Source organism: Eucalyptus grandis, chromosome 8, assembly GCF_016545825.1.
Source record: "Eucalyptus grandis isolate ANBG69807.140 chromosome 8, ASM1654582v1, whole genome shotgun sequence".
In the NCBI taxonomy this organism is placed as follows: Eukaryota; Viridiplantae; Streptophyta; class Magnoliopsida; order Myrtales; family Myrtaceae; genus Eucalyptus; species Eucalyptus grandis.
In genome coordinates, this window is record NC_052619.1 from 5,568,337 (window position 1) to 5,588,387 (window position 20,051).

The 20,051-nt window shown below is 38.9% G+C and overlaps 3 protein-coding genes across 6 annotated transcripts; 2 read left to right on the forward strand and 1 right to left on the reverse strand.

Moving 5' to 3' along the window:
- The first annotated feature begins 470 nt into the window (after positions 1 to 470).
- LOC104456039 (protein disulfide isomerase pTAC5, chloroplastic) lies at positions 471 to 3,811 on the forward strand. The gene is made up of 6 exons (XM_018859921.2): positions 471 to 1,173; positions 2,054 to 2,149; positions 2,251 to 2,322; positions 2,528 to 2,771; positions 3,381 to 3,418; positions 3,509 to 3,811. Exons 1-6 carry the CDS (start codon positions 523 to 525, stop codon positions 3,602 to 3,604), a joined length of 1,197 nt encoding a protein of 398 aa, XP_018715466.2. The 5' UTR covers positions 471 to 522; the 3' UTR covers positions 3,605 to 3,811.
- A 2,336-nt stretch (positions 3,812 to 6,147) lies between these two features.
- On the forward strand, positions 6,148 to 12,766 carry LOC104456040 (pentatricopeptide repeat-containing protein At5g24830). 4 transcript variants are annotated; one of them, XM_018861778.2, is made up of 10 exons: positions 6,148 to 6,292; positions 7,034 to 7,333; positions 7,457 to 7,605; positions 7,738 to 7,923; positions 8,777 to 10,329; positions 11,018 to 11,311; positions 11,417 to 11,523; positions 11,626 to 11,732; positions 12,179 to 12,246; positions 12,331 to 12,766. In XM_018861778.2, the coding sequence occupies exons 2-5, from the start codon at positions 7,328 to 7,330 to the stop codon at positions 10,197 to 10,199; spliced, it is 1,764 nt and encodes a 587-aa protein (XP_018717323.1). In that variant the 5' UTR covers positions 6,148 to 6,292; positions 7,034 to 7,327; the 3' UTR covers positions 10,200 to 10,329; positions 11,018 to 11,311; positions 11,417 to 11,523; positions 11,626 to 11,732; positions 12,179 to 12,246; positions 12,331 to 12,766. The 4 variants fall into 4 exon arrangements, with proteins under 4 accessions (XP_018717323.1, XP_010069053.1, XP_010069054.1 ...); XM_010070751.3 differs by having other exon boundaries at positions 11,688 to 11,732; XM_010070752.3 differs by lacking the exon at positions 12,179 to 12,246 and having other exon boundaries at positions 11,688 to 11,732.
- A 2,166-nt stretch (positions 12,767 to 14,932) lies between these two features.
- Positions 14,933 to 19,206, reverse strand: LOC104456041 (WD repeat-containing protein 55). Its single transcript, XM_010070753.3, has 15 exons — positions 19,021 to 19,206; positions 18,880 to 18,912; positions 18,714 to 18,778; positions 18,486 to 18,573; positions 18,322 to 18,394; positions 17,797 to 17,903; positions 17,572 to 17,614; positions 17,399 to 17,455; positions 16,875 to 16,951; positions 16,729 to 16,777; positions 16,598 to 16,644; positions 16,411 to 16,484; positions 16,106 to 16,161; positions 15,612 to 15,729; positions 14,933 to 15,299 (listed from the first exon to the last, which is right to left on the reverse strand). The coding sequence occupies exons 1-15, from the start codon at positions 19,113 to 19,115 to the stop codon at positions 15,223 to 15,225; spliced, it is 1,059 nt and encodes a 352-aa protein (XP_010069055.1). The 5' UTR covers positions 19,116 to 19,206; the 3' UTR covers positions 14,933 to 15,222.
- Between the last annotated feature and the right edge of the window lie 845 nt (positions 19,207 to 20,051).

Here is a 20,051-nt window from a genome sequence, read left to right on the forward strand (position 1 = left end):
GTAGTATAAACCTCAAAGAGAGCATACTCAACTAAGGGGCATGGGTAGAGATGCAAATTGGGTGGGTAGTGTCGGATACCTTAGAAAAAAGGTCCAGAGAGAGAGAGGACATAAAATTATAAATTCTTGGACAATTTTACTAAAGTGAGGATGTAAATATATCATCAAATAAGAGTTAAAAAAAATTCAATTTTTGTTTCGGGTATTTTCTTTTTCTTTTTGAGATGAGTAATCCTTATTTTTTTTGTTGGCATTAAGCCCGGTTTTCTGTGAAGATCATATTTTAAATTTTAGTAAAGAAAAAAAAGACAAAAAGTTGAGTGATTAAAAAAAAAAGAAGATAAAAAAATCCTTGTCTCCCGCCACCGATTAACTAACATGTGGTTCAAAACTTAACCAACACAAAAACGCCCCTCACCATCATCAAATATCCTCTGCCCCCCCCATCTCCTTCTTCAACCTCACTCCCATCTTCTCTGCAACACCCCTCTGCTCTGCTCTCTCTCTCTCTCTCTCTCTCTAATGTCTTCTTCTTCTTCTTCATCTCCATCCTACTCTCTCAACCCCACCACACTCTCTCTCCACTCCAAACCCCACCACCACCACCTCCACCCATCCTCCCTCACCTTCCCGGCCTCCAAGCCCTCTCCTCCCTGCCTCTTCCCCCGGGCCCACCGCCACCTCCGCGTCCTCTCCGCGTCCCCCGGCGGCGGCCCCGGCTACGGCCTCGAGGAGTCCCGCTGGCTCCGGGAGGAGCAGCGCTGGCTGCGCGAGGAGCAGCGCTGGCTCCGCGAGGAGCAGAGGTGGGCCCGCGACCGGGAGTCCCTCCTCGGCGAGATCGCCAGGCTGAAGCTCCGGGTTCAGGCCCTGGAGCGTGAGGTCGAGATCCCGGGCGGCGATCCGACAGGGGAGGCGGCGAGCGCGGCCGCGCTGTTGCGGGTGCTGAGGGATAGGAGTTTGATCGCGGAGAGCGGGTCGAGCGCGAGTCCGATGGTGTTGGAGGAGAAAAAGGAGGAGGAGAAGGAGATCGTAGTGGAGGAGAAAGTCGTCGGGGTTTCGAAAGGCGAAACTAAAGAAGAACAGAATCGGAGTGAGAAGAAGAAGATGATGGCCAAGACTACGAGGAGGGCATTGAGAGTGGGAGCTGAAGGAGATGAGGTTCAAGCGATGCAGGTCTGCTTGCAACCCCTAATTTACAAATGTTGCTTGAAAGGCGAGTTTTTTGCAATTATAGATTTCCTCTTTGTTCTTACATTTGATTGTTTGGGAGTGCTGAATAAGGATTATGAGTTAGACTGAAGATTATACGTGAGAAGTGTATTGTCTTACCCGTAGATGATGTAAACTACTTGCGACTCCATAGGTCATTAATCTTTGGGCGATTAGCGAATTGATTACCGAGGGTTGATCTGCAATCTTTGGATTATGTCCGCAAGGATCACCAAGTCACTGATCCGGTGACGTCCCAGAATATGAAAAGTTTGATGTGGGAATGGGTCGGTGCAGTTTTTCAGATTTATCGATTCTGAGTGAAATGAACTGATAGTTAGTACCACCAGTTAAGCGGATGGAAGTTATGGCAGTTCTAAGGTACTCGTAGGTTGAATGACTTTTCGAGTGGTGTGTCTGCTAGGAAAACGAGTTTAGCTTTTGCCGTTTCACGTGCAAGTCAAAAAGATTCGTTAACATGCCAAGTAGAACATGTTACATTAGGGGACATTAACGTGAATTGAAATGCTATGGAATTGGGTAGATGCAATTTTCTTTGGGAGATTCATTTTTGAGCCGAAAAACTGAATGTAACCCTGCTAGTTTGATTCAGACTCAATTTAAAGCTTATGGTTGGTTATCTAAAAGAAAACCAATACCAGAAGAAGAACAGGTAACATGGTCTATATTCGACAAGGAGGGGTAAGTGAGGACCATGGCCATGGAATTCTTCTTCTCTTCCATTGTCAGACTCTCCATTTCTGTGCTGTATCTTTCCACTGAATTGCCAGCCTGTCTTCTTCTGATAGTAATGATTCTCTCAAAAAATGCTTCGTTCTGACAGGAAGCACTTCAGAGGTTGGGATTTTACTCTGGTGAGGAGGATATGGAGTTTTCCAGCTTCTCCACTGGGACTGAGCGAGCTGTGAAAACTTGGCAAGTAAGTTGCGAGATCCAAATGTTTGCTCTAGTTCAACTCAAATCAGTCTAATTTCTTTCTCTGTTCATTCCCATCCTCGATAAAATGATGCTGCTTCACAGGCCTCAGTAGGTGCTAAAGAAGATGGGATAATGACGGTTGAACTTTTGGGAAGGCTGTACTTCGGGGAAGAAGTAAGAACACTTTCTACTCCGTGCCTTTAATTTCAATCTTTGATCATACCATTTTTGAACTTCAAAGTTTCTCACCGCAGCTGGTTATTGTGAAAATTACAAAATTGGAAAGCAGCTAGAGAAAATTAACTATAAAATAGCCAAAGTCCTAGCTTCAATATAAATTGTTCAGTGAGTATTGGCTAAGCGTGTTGCTGCTCTCCAGGATGGTGCAAATGGAGTTGCAGCTTTATCAGTGACTGAAATGTCGGAAATTCAGCAGACGGTTGTTAAACAAAGTGATTCAGAAGTTGAAGTATCTCAACATCGAGTCTTTCTACTTGGTGAGAACCGATGGGAGGAACCCAGAAGACTCGATGGCAGAAATAGACAAGTTAGTGAAAGCAAGAGTGGCGACACGACGACAAAGTGCCTCGCTTGTAGAGGAGAGGGTCACATAATGTGCACAGGTATCACTTGCGGTATCCCTCTTCCAATGTTATCCCTCTTAATCCCCTACATAGATGATCAAACAGGTGCTTGAAAATGGAGAACAATTGAACCATGCTTCTGCTTTAGAGCTTTCTTTCAGTTTGGAACTTGCGACTCTTCTGAATTAGAAACAGAGGTGTAAGCCATGCTAGCTTCAGTACCGCTCATATCCTAAGCAGTTTGCAGTATTTTTACCACTGAATTCATGCTGTTTAGAACACAAAAGTCTCATGAATGGAAGTGGCAGAAGAGAAAATAGTCATTGTTGAGAAAATTCTGTTAAGGAGATTCATTATTACTTGTGGAGCCTGGCAATGATCGATTAGAAGTTCTTAATTCTGGGCAAAAGTTGAGTTGAATGCGTGTTGGGACAGAAGCAAATTACGCCAAAAATCGCAACTGCAGATTCTACCAAATAGCAGCAAAACCTGCCAAAAAACAGATTGGAATGGGTGTTGAGATCTGACCTTGAATATGGGTTCGCTTATCCTCTATCCAACATTTTGTTCGAAATCGCTAGCTGTTATAAGTCACTCAAGTTTCTACTAGAAGTTGCAGTCTTAGTAACACGTTCTTATTACTTGCAGAATGCGATGGGACAGGGGAGCCAAACATCGAACCACAGGTAAAATGAGGAATGGATGTTTTTCGCTTATTTTACATTGTTGTGTGTGCAGCTTTCTGAGATCAAACTTACTGAGTTTTTTGCATGCAGTTCATGGAATGGATAGAGGAGGGAGCAACATGCCCTTATTGCGAAGGCCTCGGTCATACAATTTGTGATGTATGCAAGGGGAAAGCTGTGGTTTAGGCAGCATATACACAATTTTGTTCAGTCCTTTCAGTTATATAGAGCATCTTTTATATAGATGTATAGCTCCTGCACAGCAACAATCACTACCTACGGTAGACAGTATCATTTGTTGAACTCAATTTGAGGCTTGGCTCTGCGCTACATGACTGCTTCTAAGCCTAACATCAAGCTGTGATGAAGTCATTTTCAGGCTTCGACATAGAATTCTTCGGGCACATCGTGACGTCCTGTTTTTGACTAATCGTTGAGCTTGAACCTTCTCTGAACCAGGAAAAACAAAAGGGAGAAAATCTTTCTGAAAGTAGGATCAGAAGATGTTGATCCTTGAACAGGAGCTAAGGTTTCAGATGAATGAGCATCCTTGAACAGTTGCACTATAGATTGAGCTTTGGGGAAAAATTGTTGATAAGAAATGTGCATCATTTATGAGATAAAATAAGTAGAACCGATCCTAGTAATGCCTCAAGTATATGATTGAGACATAAATAATTCAGAAAGCTAAAATTGCAAGAGAGGAATCGTGTTCTTCTACATAGATTTCATGATTCTTTCAAGCAAGATGAATGCAAAATATGGATAATCAACTAAGTCATTGGTGCCCATGCTCGAATTGTGGTGCTTGGGCTCAAGCTCGCAGAGGTCAAGCAAGACCCCAATGCTCATGTCTAAATTCCCAACGCATGGGCTTTATTGAAAATTAATCCAGAAAAAGCAAACTGTTTGTTGTAATCAGAACATCAATGTAAAGAAGATGTATTATCCTTCATTTTACAAATCTTGAAGAATAAGAAAATAAGATATAACATAAAATTAGAGGTGAGGTACAGATATCCGAATCTCCTTTAAGGCAATTAGTTTCTGCTAATGGTACCCCGTAAATTCATGAACTATGCCTCCCAAGATACAACATCTTGAGTCTATTTGGATTAGCACTATGCAAGTAGGGCTCGGTCGAACCATTCAATTGAACTAACACACCAGAAAAATCAAAAGAGTAGAAAGGATATCAGAGCTCTTTTGGAATTGAACTGGGAAAACCAAAAAACCAAAAAACTCTTTTGAAGCTTTATGCTCCCATCTATTTATAGAGATTTTTCACATCTATTTATAGAGATTTTTAGTTTATGTATAGAAGAGATACATGAATTCAATAGATGCATGTATTCACGAAATTCATGAATCAAAAGACACGTGAATTCAAGAAATTCGTGAATTCAATAAATATATGAACTAAAAGATACATGAATGTAGGAAATTCATTAATTCAATAGATACATTGACAGAAAAGTTTAGGAAATTCAATAGATATGTGAACATAAATAACATATTTTAATTTATTGGTTTTCGTTGATCCATTAACCATAATTATAACAAACTTAGGTCAATTGAGGTTAGGCTCGGGTCGAGTTATCCATAGATTTCTCCAAATTCAGACACTAGAGTTTAACCCTTTTAAAAAAAAAAAATCATTTTGTTTGTAGCTTTGTTTTCATAACAAGTGCTAATCTTGATCTCTTTGTGAACAAAATAGTCATCTCTATTCTACAGTCTAGAATTGAACATCAAAAAATTGTAAGTAAACCTGATCAATAGGAGAGTAGCCACTAAGTGCACTCATATGCCTCGTCTGAATTTTTTTAGGCCTGCTGCTGAGCATGTCTTAATTGAAAAGAGATTTTAAAATATATTCTAATGAATTTTACTTTGATATCTAATATTTATCAGCACTAATTGGATAATAGGCCCAATTTTCTAATATACTAGAGGAACATTAATAAAGTAATACAATGAAAAAACACAATTCCTAGAGTTCTTTTTTTGTTTATTTTTATTTCTCTAAATTTTTTAGCTGACAATTTATAAATAACAACAAAAAAAGACCAGGCTTGAACTGCCCACGTTTCCACAGAGACGAGCCTAGACACCCGTGAAACCTGCATGCAAAGCTTGGACAATAGGGGTGTCAAAACCGAACTGTGTACCTGAATCATAACACGACCTGACCTGATTAAAAAATTTCGATTCAAGTTTTGTTTTTGTTTGATTAAATGATTATAATGGGTAGTATACTTGTTTCAATTCAATGCAGGTCATGATTTGAATCGAATCGAAACACTAACCCAAAAAAAGAGACGATCATAAGCATAGGAAAAAGAAAAAACCTGTATATCATGCGAGTTGTGTTTTTATATAAATGAATACTCGAAACCTGATTTTGATCCGTGATTTTGGTTCGTGCTCTATTTGGATTTTGTGTTTGGTCATTTATGAAGACAAACACTTCATGTTTTGGGTTTGGGTCGAGTAAGCTGGAAACCTACCCCGATTCGATCCAACTCGACCCGTTGACAGCCCTACGGTGGATGGACGTTCGAGCCCGCCTAGGTCCGCTCGAGCCCGCCTATGTCTAGCCCGCGAGCCACCTTCTTACAATTGCAAAATATCGAAAAAAAGATTTATTTTAATCGAAGAAAAGGAATTTTTTTTTTTAAAAAAAGGCAAATTTACCGTGTCTCGTTTTAATCAGAAGGATCAAAAGACTCTCCGTGGGGATTCCGTTAGGGCACCAGAGCTACGCCGCCGGCTCCGCTCCCACCTCGGCCCCCCCTCTCTCTCTCTCTCTCGGCTTCAGATTCGGCCCGCCGCCGGCGACGGGCAGCGGCGGCGCCGACCTCCGACGGAGCGGTAATCCTCCATCCGGCGGTTGATTTCTCCTTCCCGCCGAGCTTCGATGTGCATTTCTCTTTTCAACTCGATTCGGTCGATATGAGCATGGTTCGAAATCGGTTGTCGATTTCGCATTTTATCTGCGGTTGGATTTTCGGAGTACGCGATCCCAATGTGGGTGTTACTCTGGGTTTTTCCCCGTGGATCGAATGCAAGTGATAAGCTTTTTTGCTGATTTGATTTTGACGGAGCAGCTGGGGAACTAGCGAATTCCCGTTCCTTTTTTTTTTCAACTTTTGTTACGGGATTTGGGTCCCGGAAAATGCGCTATCAAAAAAGATTACAGTGGAAATAGAGCTGAAGTGGGTTGAGCGCATAAAATTTATGAGGATAGATAATAGTTGAAGACGAGTAAAGAGCGAAAATTGTTGGAGACGTTTTTTTTTGGGTGGAATTTTTCATTTTGGAACATCATTGATGTCGGTTGATGTCGTGAGATACTACCATTGGACTTGCTTTTCGCACATTGGTGTTTTACAATGAGTTTGCATTTGGGGGCAATCGTGCCCCCTTGGCCCCTTATGTTGTATCTGTCCATGGCTGTACTGGGTATGTCTTGTAAAATACTGTAGTCATCGAATTTGTATAATGTTGTGGTGGCGAGTGATATTAGTTGGAACTTTCTGGTACGTTGAGTGAGGAATATAGTTTCCACGATACTTGATATCTCTCTCAGTTTTTCTGTTTTGAAATTTGCAGGCGAAGTGTAGGTTTGGCTTTGGGTTGATAGCGGATGCATTTTAGGTGTGGCTTTGATTGTTATGTTGACGTATTGAGGAATTGTGTCTCGAGGGGCAATTGATGCCTGCATTTTGGTTGTATGAGAACATGGAATGGAGCAGTGCTGATCCTGAGGAATTTCTCTTAAGTGAGCACGTATATGATGGATAATCTGGGGAGAGGAGAGGAGGTTGATGAATTTCAGTTCAGAGGATGTTCTGACAGAGATGCTGTAGATGCCCACTGTTGGGAGATATAAAGAGAGACTATACCATGGCTGTAAGTTAACCTCTGAAAACTTTTATATTCTTCTCCTAGATAGCTTCCATTACAATTCTAGCACTCATTTTTCTCCTTACTAAGCTGATTTGTAAATTTCTAAAGTTGTCAATTCTTTTTCAGTTATTGGTTGCCCGTGGAGATCCATTTTTAGCACCTCTGTTGTCCTCCCATGTTTTCCTTCTCCAATTCATGGACAGTATCCTTGACTGTGTCAAGCGCAATGTTGCTGATATCCTCTTCTCCAAAACCTATATTCATCCTCACCCACGGTAAAAGCTTTATTTGTGTGTGGCTTTATCTGTAACAGATAAATGTTAACTAAATGAGATTTGTCATTCTCATCATGCTGCATGTTGAGCTTGCTAAACTCATTTCACTTTGTTGTTATCTACGGTGTAAAGAATTTGTGAGCAAAATGGCCTTGCTTTGCCTCTTGAAGATGCTGTGGAAACTCAGCAAAACTGGATGGCAAGAGAAGATTGCTTACCAGGGGAGGATAATTTTAAGAACAACAGGAACCCAAAGGAAGTTTACAATGTTTTGGATGGACTGCTGAAAGGCAATTTGGAGCGTCTAAAATCAATGAGGTTTGGTACATGAATTACAAGTTGTTGATGTTGAGGCTTTTGTGTGCTGATCAACTTCCTCTAGAATGAGTTCCCCCACTGGAAATATGTGCTTTGATTGCATCAGGTGTTGCTTAGTTTATGCTTTTTTTGCCCTTGCAAAACTGAGTCACAGGCATGAGCTTCTAGTTTCTTTCCTTTGCCATTTTTCATTGCTTTTATAAGGGAAATTCAATAGATTCTATAAAAACAATAATGCCATTCTGCCAATGATTGTGGTTTTGTAATGTGATCATTCTGTATACGTGTCTGTTACAGAGAATATGAGGCATCCTTGTGTAGGGGTAAAAAGGTCCTTAACTTTCTAGGACCATATATGATCAGGTTTAGCAGAGAAAAAAGATATATAGGTAATTGTGTGTGCGACATCATGAATTGGTGAGTCCTTTGAATCTCTCTTCATTCATCTCTGAATCTGCCCGCTTCAAGGTTGATTTATAAGTTGGTTTCCTATGTTTATTGTGGACATCATTTGTTTCCTAGAATTTGATGACTCAGTTGTTATGAGTTACAATGGACGATGCTTCTCCTGTCTCAATGTATCACTTTGTAAGCATGTCAATGTGCTTGTCATTGTATACTGACAAGAAATGTCCATTTAAGGAAGGTTGGGTATTGTATTGGTAATTGTGAGTTCTTAGCGATGTTTAGCTTTGTCTGATCTGATATTCAAATTATTGATGATTATCATGCTGAATATATCTATTTGGGCTACTGCAGTCAATGGACTTCTGTCAGGTCGTTGTAGTCAGTGATATAATTCCTTTCACACTATTTTTTTTTTAATAATGATTTTCTTTCTCGAAATTTGCAGGGAGAGCACAGACGTGGCAGGCATGGTTGATGGTGGGTACAATTTAGTGGCCAATCATGAGGATCATGAAGGTATATTAAGGAATTTGTGTTCAGAGGGTAAGCTGGGGGCTGCATTATGGTTGCGTGAGAAAATGATACAACGTGGTGCTGTTCCTGATGTAGTTTCTCATAATTATCTTCTGGGTGGATTGTGTCGAAGTGGTAACTTAGAGGAGGCAGGTTTTCTTTTTGCGGATATGTTGAAAATGGGACCTTCTCCCAATACTGTATCCTTCAACAGTTACATCATGGGCTATTGCCGTTCTAATAACGTGGATGGTGCTCTTTATCTCTTGTCTTCTATGGTGAGTTGTGGTGTTCAGCCAAATCGTGTAACCCGTAACATACTTGTGCATGCTTTGTGCAAGAGGGGTCTTTTGGAGGAAGCGAGGAAGCTTCTTGGTCAGTTAGTTAATGAGGATAATGACAAGGCAACCTCGGATTTAGTCGCATCAACTATACTGATGGATGGTTATTTTAAGAATGGTAATGTTCTTGAGGCAGTATGTATATGGGACAAGATATCTCAGGAGAAAAATAAGATGGATGTGATTGCTTACAATTCTTTTATCCATGGACTTAATTCAAATGGGGACATGAGGAGTGCGATTGGTGCATTTTGTCAAATGCTGAAAAAAGGTTTCCATCCTGATGTTTTTACTTACAATACTCTTTTAAGAGGATTCTACGAGGGAGGAAAATTGTGTGAGGCGTCCCACGTCCACAGCATTATGTTACTGATGGGAGTTGCTCCGGATCTGATCACTTATAAAATAATTATCCGAGGCTTATGTGCTCATGGAGATGTTGAGAAAGCATATGAGTTCCTTAAGCTTATGTTAGAGAAGTCGATGGTGCCTGATCCATCCATATGGAATTGTGTTATTCATTGTTATGGAAGATGCGGTGATCTTGGTAGAGCGCTATTTGTTAGGGATCAGATGTTGGCATTTGGCATTGTGCCAAATGTTTTTACTTATAATGCATTAATAGATGCACAAGTAAAGAGGGAAAATCTTTCTGATGCTTACCTGCTCAAGCAAGAGATGCAACAAAATGGGCTTTTCGCTGATGTGGTTACTTACAATTTGTTGATAGGTGCTGCTTGTAACTTAGGCCGGACGCCTTTTGCACTTTGGTTATACGATGAAATGCTGACAAGGGGGTGTGAACCGGACATTATAACCTATACTGAACTAATTAGGGCTTACTGTGTGAGAGGTGACTTGAACAAGGCAGAAAGGCTTTTTGAGAAGATACAAAAATCTGGAATACCAATTAATCATGTTCCCCTGAAGATCCTTGTTAATGGATACTGCAAAATGGGGCAGCTTAATCTGGCTTTTAACCTCTATAAGAAGTGGCTGTCGAACTGGAACTAACTTCCCACTTTTTATGTTAGAGAAGTTGGTATTCTTGCCACATGCAACTGCAATTTCTCTTGGGCATTATTCATGACAGTGGCTGTTTCCACATGTAGTGGCTGTGTACTGCACATCAGCTTGATCCAAGGTGCGTTTATCTTGTATTGTTTCGAAAGTTTATTGAATTTTTTCACTCCATGCCTGTAATTGCGAGAATGTTTTGAGGATTGTTATTATCTGGCTTAAAGATTTGAGGGTTGCCACTTTTTTTCTATCATTCTTTTCAGTTGTTTGATAGGATGATTTCGACTCCTGCAAATTTCTTTACAAGCTTATAGAATTCAGGACCTTGAAAAAACAATGGCTTTCTCAATTTACTATTAAAGAATCTCCAAAAGTGTAGTTACAGGTTTTCTAGACATACAATTATGAGACGATAAATTCATGTCATACAATGAACCCTAGTGAGTGTGGTCATTGACCATTGACCAATATTTCATCTTTCTTTATTTTTCCCCCTAATCCCCCTTTCTAAGAGTAAATCATTGTTAGATTTTTGCTAAGCGTTTCATTTTAGCAAAAGAGCACTTTTTGCTGTTTCTGTTCATTTCTCCTTGTGAGTCGTTTCTTTCCTTTTTTAAATTTCATTAATGTTGCTTCATCAGTTCTCTTGCTTCTTGATTGGAATGCCTAAGTGGTCGTTCGTGTTTTTGACATGGTCCACTGGATCAGTTTAAATTTCCGCTTCACAGTTCTGTTTTGGAGGTATAATTCTCAGTTAATAAGAACTTCTGTCTGTCATGTATGAAGCTAAGCATTCAATTATGGTTCATCAGGATTTTGGATACCATGACTGGGTGCCAGGAAGGACTTAACCATCAAGTCAAGAAGCAGTTACAAAAAATATCTAAAAGGGATTCCTCCTTTAGTTTGTCCATGCACAATGTTATCATCATATCGAATCAAACTTTCCCACAGGATATCGTATGCAACATGGTATTGGTATGCTATCTGGTTGGGTTGGCCTCCTTTTGAAATGGTGCGTACTGTGTAAGAAAATCACGAGTTACAGAAGCAAATTGCCGATTGAGCTAGTGCTGTCATTTAGAAGACATATGACGGCCTATAGTGTATGTCACCTGACTCTTGCTAAGTGTTTATAATCTTATCGCTTGCGAATTTGGCTATTCGTTGGCACTTCTAACTTCAACTAAATACATGTCATATTTCTGCAGAAAGTTTCATGCTGCAAGAACAATATAATGCTGCATAGGGAATGCATCTAGCTACAAGTTCACATTTGTGGGAGTGGAGTGTCATCCCAAAAGACAAAAAAAATAAGGTAAAAATTGTGGTCTTGATTTTGGATTGTTATGTGTAAACTTGATTTCTGTGGAGTAAATTGAAACGCTATTATGTCATCCTACTTCTTATTGGAGTACAGGTTTTATTTAGATCACTATATGTAGCAGTTGCTGCTTGGTGACATGTTCTATTTACATGCAGAATTTGATGGAACTTGGGGAGCCATACATTGAAATACAGTGCATGGTGAGTTGATCGTTTGATGTTGCATTGTTCTTTTCATTTTGTCACTATATGCAGTTGGGAGTCCTTTCAGTAGAGCACCTTTTATGCTTATTCCGTGTGCGCAATATTTTTATTTTTAGCAATTAATAAGCATCAATGTCAAGTCTTATTTAATCTACTAAATTACTTTGTTTTCTGTGAATATCGTCCTCGAACTCACTTTTTGTGTAATTCAATACTCTTTTACTTAATGTAATTCAATAATTAATTTTTCTTGTCAAAATGTTGATGTCACATAATTGATGTCTTGTGCCACCACATACACACAAACACACATAGGTGCTCTCAAGTCACACACACCGCTGTTCCAAGCTCTTGCTCTTCATCTCTCTCACATCACCATTTTTCGATTTCTTCAATTTGTGGTCAGGTTTCCTCTGATTTCACTGGATTGTTGGTTTTTCCAGGAATGTTTGTGTGGGTGCTGAGAGACAGGCTAGCTGCACGTTTTGGTGCTACAGACCTGCTTGTCTAGGTGGATGCACAGGCTGTTGTTCAGGCTTTCAACAATGTTGACTTATCAAAACACTTTCATAGACAGTACTTTGTGTCCTTGCAGGGCCTTGCGGATGCTTATTCTGGAGATGAGCTTGTGCCATCGCAGCTGCATGGTGTATATGTGCGAGGACGTGCTGGCTAAACACGGGTGAGAACAGAAAGAAGAGCTTCTTATCTTCTGGACACCGCTGGACTTCATTGAGGAGACCTATTCCTCTGATGGGCTTGAGTTACTATCTCTGGTCACTGTAACAAAGCCAGTCATGGTATGATTTAGATCGCTCAGTTTTGCCAGTGTTTTGTCTTCTAGACTTATTATTAGAGAGACTTCTCAATGTACTAGCATGGTTTCTGAAGCTGCTGTATTAGGGGCTATCGAGCAAAAACATTTGTAGCAGGGACTACCTGACAGCTATTGCACGTTTGTAGTTCATTGCAGCTAGTACATGCACATAATTTATCGATATATATGACTATATGATGCATTGGCATTTGATGTTATCCGCCCCTAAGAGGATTTTACCAGGGAGCTAGCAGCACTTGTCTGAGACCTCTCCAAAGCTTTTAACAAAATTAAATGTGTAAGCTTTGTTGTATCGGTGACTCTTAGTAAATGTCTGGTAGAGAGTATGCTTGTTTCAGCTGAAGTAACATGAAAAAAAAATACTTTTTTCGCTTTTCCACCACCATTTTAAATTATTGTTCAAATTTTTAAAAAAATGGGTTGAAAAGATATGTGAATTTATGTGTCAACATTTGCATTTTGTGGAAGTGTCATTATTTAAGATTTAAAAGAAGATAAAAAGCACATCGCTAAATTTTGATTAAACAGAAAAAAAAAGTACAAGTAATTCAGAAGGATTGTTCCTATATGCATTGATAACTTTTGTAAAAGAAATTACAGAAATTATTCGTTCCATATGGCGAATGTCCCATAATATATTGGACTTTTCTTTTTTTTAATATGTAAATGCAAATGTAGGCTAATGAAGTGCATATCCTAAATGTAAAATCAAATATCCCAAATTATATCCAGTGTAATGTATTTATTCTAAATTTTTTTTCCATGACATCAAAAATTTCAAACCTATACATATGTGATATTTATCTTTTGTCAATAAATAGCTAAAAATCCGCTTATTTGGAAGCCAAAAAGTCAACTGTGTTGACACAAATTATATTTTGGTTGAAAAATCATCTGATAGAATATTAGCTAGAATATTAGCGAATTATAAATGCATCACATAAATAACGAGTTTCGGATTTTTACGTCACAAGAAAAAGACAGGAATATTGGCAAATTATAAATACGTCATATAAATAAAAGTTTGGAATTATTATGTCATAAGAAAAAATTTAAGATAAATGTGTCAGATTAGGTACACTTTGGAGTTTTTATGTTAAAAAATATGTTCAAAATAAATGTGTCACAGCGAGTATAGTGTAGAAGTTTTTGATGGATTTTTCCCTATTGATTATTATATTCCTAATTATACTAGTGAGTAGGGACTACTTGTTACATAATTGCTTAGGTAACCAACTACTCAACTTTTTCTCGATAGTAAAATTTGCAGTGGGTTCATCGGTTTTTAGTTAGTAACTATATTTAGAATGTGTTTGTTTGTTTCATGAAATATTAATTTTTGAAAAATATATTCCTAAAATGATATATATAATATATATAAAAAAAATATATATATATTTTTTTTTTTTTTTTTCGGAGAAACCATTTTGGCCGACAGCCGTCACGTAAACCCCCAGGTGTCGCTAGCGGGGAAACCACCACCTCAACGCCACACTTAACTCACCACACAGCGCTTCAACCTCCTTGCTTCGCAGGGCTTTGAACCTTGGCCTCCTCAGTGGAGGACAAAGGATCTACTATCTACGCTGTAACGGCCGGTGGTTAAAATAATCGCTTTTGTCCTTTACAAAAACGAACAAAAATCAATAAATGAAAAATATCTTTATTGTCCATAAAAATATTTAGAATGTTGTTTGATTAATTATTTCAAACGAAATAAGCAATCATTTTCAGGATAATATTTTTCAAATCATTCATTTCCTGTGTAACAAATAGATCAATATTTTCATTTCCTGCATAACAGATAGATCAATATTTACTTTTTTTTATGAGAGGATTAGAGAAATAGCATATCTCCATTTGTTATGACTTGGCATCAAATTTGTGTACTTGCCTACATGGTGAAACTTCAAAAGTATCTATGGAGAAGTCACCAATGATTTTACATTTTGAACAGACGAAGGGGGTAATGCTGCATAAAAATTTGTAATAATGACCCTTGTCAAGGAGAATTGAAGAAAGGATCAAGCACATTGCATCAAGAAAGGATGGAAGTGTGATTTTAGTCCTAAGTACCGTTGTTGATGCAATTTGATCCTTCGATGCGAATCTTCTTTTTCGATTTGTGCAATCCAATTCTTTTTGCCAATAGTTAACTGAAATGTGGTGCTGAGGAGGCGCTTAAAGGTCATGATCAGCTGCAATGTATGTCTAAATCTGACTTGTTTTCAATCAAAGGTCATGCAAGTTCATGTGAGGAGCTAGCAAGTCAGATGTGGGCTAAACGTGGGAGGAACAATATTTGTTCTTACGTATTCAATCATCTAACTTTCATTGTTTCAGTCATTGATGCCAAAGGAGGAGGAATATGCCTTTTGCAATTTGGATTTCTACTTTGTATATATAGTTGTCCTAGAACACTCAAAATACATAAACTTGTTTGAGTTTAAGATGGGGTATTACATCCCTGGGAATGTCAGATAAACAATAAGAAGCCCCTGGTCATGGAGTCCTGTCAAAATTTCCCCCTGAGAACACACTGTCAATGAAAACATGTACGAATTGCTTGCCAAATGTGCCGACTAGAATCGAGCCTTGATATGTTTGTATGAACCTCAACTTGTCATGTGCATATGAAGATTGGAGCCATCAATCGCCTAAGTCGGCGAAAAAGTTGTTGGCATTGCCAACATCATTTCCTTTGCCTGAATGCTTCTTCTTGTTCCCTGCAACAGGTTGTAAATTCCTCCGTTAGATATCAAACCCAAGAATAGTGTGTCATCATGGGCTCTTTTTTTTTTTTTTTTTTTTTTTGGGGGGGTGTGGGGTTGGGAGGGAAGACGAGAATCATAAAGGAGCATTCGGTATCTTCTGAGGCACCTATTCATACAGGTAATTCAGGTAATTATCATCAAGAATATAAACTTTTTCAGCACGATTTACTAGATACGATGAAGGAACGCTCAATCCAGTAAAGACTATCAATATGCAGTATGCACCCGGTGCCACAAGCATAAAAATATCCAAGCAATAGATACCTTTGCTAGAATCGGGAGGATTCGCATCCACATCCATCTCATCGCTATCACTGTCGTCTATGGCTGCTTGACTTGATGGAGAATCTTCAGACCCTAGTATGTCATTCAAATCCCAGAGCTGCAAGAAAGATTAGGAGAATGATGACTGCCCAATAAACTGCCTAGTGAGAAAGATTAGGAGAATGATGATTGCCTAATAAACTGATAAGGGAAGACGGAAAATTTACTGTAAGTAGGTACATCTCCAAATCATTCCTCCACTACCTTTTGAGCAAATGTACACTCCTATTTTCCTCACACACATGCAGTCTTCCATATGCCTATAGAAACGCAGAAACACACACACATGCATGCGCCCACACATGCACCGGGCAGTACACCCCCACTAACAACGCACAACTGCTTATGCACGAGCACATGCATGGGGAGAGAAAGAGATTTTTTTTTTTTTTTTTGGAGGAGGGGGGGAGAGAGAGAGAGAGAGATCTACACACCTTCAATGTCTGATCATGCGATATGCTGCCAAGAAACTTTTTATCATGAGAGAAGGCTACAAAATGCAGACAAAAAATGACACGGTGAACAAGCTCGCAGAGAAATAAGTAAAACAAATGTGGAAAGAGTCACTATCTAAAGAAGCATTGCTAGAATTCCTTAAAATTCCAACATGTTTTGCCAATTGCAAAACGACTAGAAATAAACTGAGAAATCTTTTCTGTGTAGTTTTACAAAGATCACATTTGGAGTGATTCTGATGTTCATAGACAAATATCTGTGCACTGCAGGGCTGCATCATTACCAAGGCGCTCAATAGGATGATCTGAATGCTCTGCAATCGGTTGGATGATTCTGTTGGGTAATATTCCTATCAGACTACAGATGAATGGGACAAAAACACCAGATCAGAATGCAGCGTGACGTAAGAAGGGTGCAAAATAAGTATCAATTGCCTGCCAAGTGTTCTCCAACTACACTAGCATTCTCACCTGATGAGTCCGTTCTCAGTTCCTGCAATGATCCTATCCTCATCAAGCTGACAATTATGACGTTAAGACATTAGACAAGTGCAACCCCGCTTGCTTCAGAATCTTATAATGTTCAGAATTTAACCACTCACCTTCAGCAACGCATCAACTGAGCTGGGGGAGAGATCCACAAAGCGATCACTTAAATCAAAAAAGTAACCCATCATCAATTATGCTTTCACTTACATATAAATCCTGTAGACATACAAATTTCCAAATGTAATAGCAAAATTACTACCTGCAATCCTTGAAGAATCCCCATGAATATAGTAATAATGTTCCACTTTGTGTTCCACAAACAACTTTCCTTCCATTCTGGCAAACCATATTAGGATCAGCGTGGTTGACAACAGTGCAGAATCTTGTATTGAGGGTCATTTCTGTTGTAATTACCTGCCTATATTGCATATGGAAAGGGAAAATATGCAGGCATGCGTGTGCAGTGATACTGGCAGTGCAGTCAAGTAGATAACATTTTACAGTATAAGTTTCCAAGCAAGAATAATGGCTCAGATAGCACATTTCTCTTAAAGATAATGGCTACAATAGGTTCGCACGCAGGCACTCAAAATCCCCCACCGCCAACTGAATACAGGTTTCACCTTATAAATGGTATAACGTATTAATCAGGAGTATGGGAGCAAAACCCAAAGTGATGTGTGCTGAAACATGAGAATGGAAGGGAATGAATTCAAATTCCATTCTTTGGGTAATGTCACAAGAATCAGTATATGCTGCTGGCAGTCAAGTGTTGATATCTACCTTCATAATGACAACAGATAGTAACTCATCTTCAGAGAACTCGGACCGAGTTTGGACCTGTTGTTCAGACAGAATAAATTAGCATATTACAGAATGCAAGCCAATGGGAAGCAAAAGAAGCAGCACTAAAATAATGCTTGTTTACAAAACTTTTAGGAAAGTGAGAAGCTTACTTTATTACTTCGAAGATTGCAAACAGATAGAGTCCCATCTCCACTAAGTAACATGAAAAAACAAAGATAATGCCATTATGCTTTAGGAAGCGCTGTCACATGTGTGACTAGGACGGACAGTCTATCTTCAAAGACAGTCAAAGTCCATCTCCAAGCAATATTAACGTAGACAAGCAATAAAAAAAATCCCAGCCATTGCCAAATACATTGCATTGAAAGAACCACCTTGTGACAACAAGTTTCATGGAATCAGATGCAAATGTCATGTCCGATATGAAATCTTCATGGGCACTAAATGTGTTGCAGCAAGAACGTTGTCTGGTGTCCCAAACCTACAACCAAGTGATCCATCGAAATGTTGGTAATAATAAGCTAGAGCTAACACTAGACACTATAATTTTGAAGCATGCGCTTCTAGGACGTGATAGCTACAAATATGCCAATTCTGAAGTAGGACACACTATTCTTATGTTACTTATTTATTCTCATCACTGTTTCTTAAGGGCACTTTTCCACAAGAGGCTTGAACAAAAGTAAATCAACAGAAAAACGATGGAGAAGGAAGCTTAACAATCAAAATATATGCATTTATGGAAGAGAAAAGCTTTCCTTGATTCTAAAATTTATAACTCAGACTATGGCACTCTACATGAAGCCCAATAATCAGCACCTTCCTGCATAGCTCTGGTAAAACTGTACAAGAAATTTGAATCAAAGAGAACATTGAAGGGACAATCAGAGCATAAGCACCTTGATGCACCCATTATCATCTCCCGTGGCAATAGTAGACTCCGTCAAATTGACCAACCTATTGACAGCAGCCCTGGTCCCCAAAGTTAAAAACTTTCAGCATCAACTCATGCAGAACAGGGACATGGACAAGGACAGAAGGAAGCACAAACACACACACTCACTCGTGAGCATTTTCAACTCGAGCGACGACGGATCCTGTCTCCACATCCGTTGCGAGAATCGAGCAATCCGGAGAACCGGTCAGAATCGCTGATTGCATGCCGCATCGCACAATGCAAACGGTGAGACTAAAATTCAGAACAGCTATTCTCTTTCTTAAACCCCCCCCAAAAAAAAAAAAAAAAACCTCCTTCAGGTAAAGAGAAGGAAATTCAAGCAAAAGCATCCACCTTTCCCATCGTTGATAAACCGAACAGCCCGACAAGACTCGCCGTGCGCTCGCACTTCCAGCAACCTAATCGCAGAACATTCGAAAACCTCAATCCACCATTAAAAGACAGGCACGAATTGCAAAATTCCTACAGAAATCGCAGCGAAAAGAACACGGCTTTTTACTTTTCCGGCGAGGAGCCGTCGCCGTAGCGGTACCTGCAAACATCGGAAAAACCGAGTCAGAAACGGCGCGAATTCGATACGCTCGAGAGCCGGAACTGAAATTACGAGTCGGGAGCCCCGAAGGTCGGAGGAGGCGTTTACAGGAGGAGGTCGCCGGTGATGAGGCCGGAGGCGACGAGCTGCTCCGATGGATGAAAATCGACGTCGAATGCGAGGTTTCCGAGATCGATCTCCATGCTTTCCTCCTTTCCTTTGCTCTACAGAGCAATTGATCTTGCCTTTCTGCTGATTGCTGCTAAACCCTAAACCCTCAGGGGAGAGATGATGAAAGAAGATATTTTTTTTTTTTTTGAGATAATAACATAAATAGGTGCCTAAACTTTGGTTTAATATGCGATATCGCCTTTAGATTTTTTAATTTGCGACAAAAACTTTTCCTTTTAATTTGTTAAATTAACCTAAACTGTTAATAAATGTTCGATTTAATCCTTATCCATCTTTTCACTGGTGTAATTTTCGCATAATTTAAAGATTTAATTAAATATTTACCAATAATTTAATAATCATATTAAATAAATTAAAAGTGTAACAAAATTGCATATTAAGCCAACTTATAAGATCACATTAAATAAATTAAAAATTTAGAAATAATATTATACATTATAGAAAGTTTAAAATCATAGGCGAGGCCCATTTTTGGTGTCTTTTTCATTGTTATTATACTCTTTCCTTATATGACTAATATTACTTTTGTATACTTGAGTTCTATGGAAAATTGCTTTTTGGTCGTAGTTATGGTGCGCATAAAATAAATTTACAGCATACGAAAAACTATTAAATGAAATTTTATTTATATAGCCATAAATAAGATATATAAATATGAACGTGGGGAGATTGATGTCTAAATTTGAGAAATATGACTAAATTTGATTTAGTGGTCATGTGTAAAAAGTTAACTTATCAAGGTTCATTTTTAGCATGAGATCCAAGGTGTAGCATTTTATGAGATCTAAAGAAATGAAGAGATTCATGATATATTTAGTATTTGTAATATATAATGATACACCCCCTATCTTGATACGTTCATTAATATTTAATTTAGCGTTAATATCACAAAAAAACTCCAAATTATACCTATTATGACACAAATACCTTGAACTTAAGTCATAAAC

Coding starts and splice junctions, on each gene's coding strand:
- LOC104456039 (XM_018859921.2), top strand. CDS start 523: ATGTCTTCTTCTTCTTCTTCATCTCCATCCTACTCTCTCAACCCCACC. Junction 2,323..2,527: donor GGCTGTACTTCGGGGAAGAA/GTAAGAACACTT, acceptor GCTGCTCTCCAG/GATGGTGCAAATGGAGTTGC. Junction 3,419..3,508: donor AGCCAAACATCGAACCACAG/GTAAAATGAGGA, acceptor TTTTGCATGCAG/TTCATGGAATGGATAGAGGA.
- LOC104456040 (XM_018861778.2), top strand. Junction 7,606..7,737: donor TATATTCATCCTCACCCACG/GTAAAAGCTTTA, acceptor TACGGTGTAAAG/AATTTGTGAGCAAAATGGCC. Junction 7,924..8,776: donor GAGCGTCTAAAATCAATGAG/GTTTGGTACATG, acceptor CGAAATTTGCAG/GGAGAGCACAGACGTGGCAG.
- LOC104456041 (XM_010070753.3), bottom strand. CDS start 19,115: ATGGAGATCGATCTCGGAAACCTCGCATTCGACGTCGATTTTCATCCA. Junction 18,913..19,020: donor ATCACCGGCGACCTCCTCCT/GTAAACGCCTCC, acceptor CGATGTTTGCAG/GTACCGCTACGGCGACGGCT. Junction 18,574..18,713: donor GTTTATCAACGATGGGAAAG/GTGGATGCTTTT, acceptor GCATGCAATCAG/CGATTCTGACCGGTTCTCCG.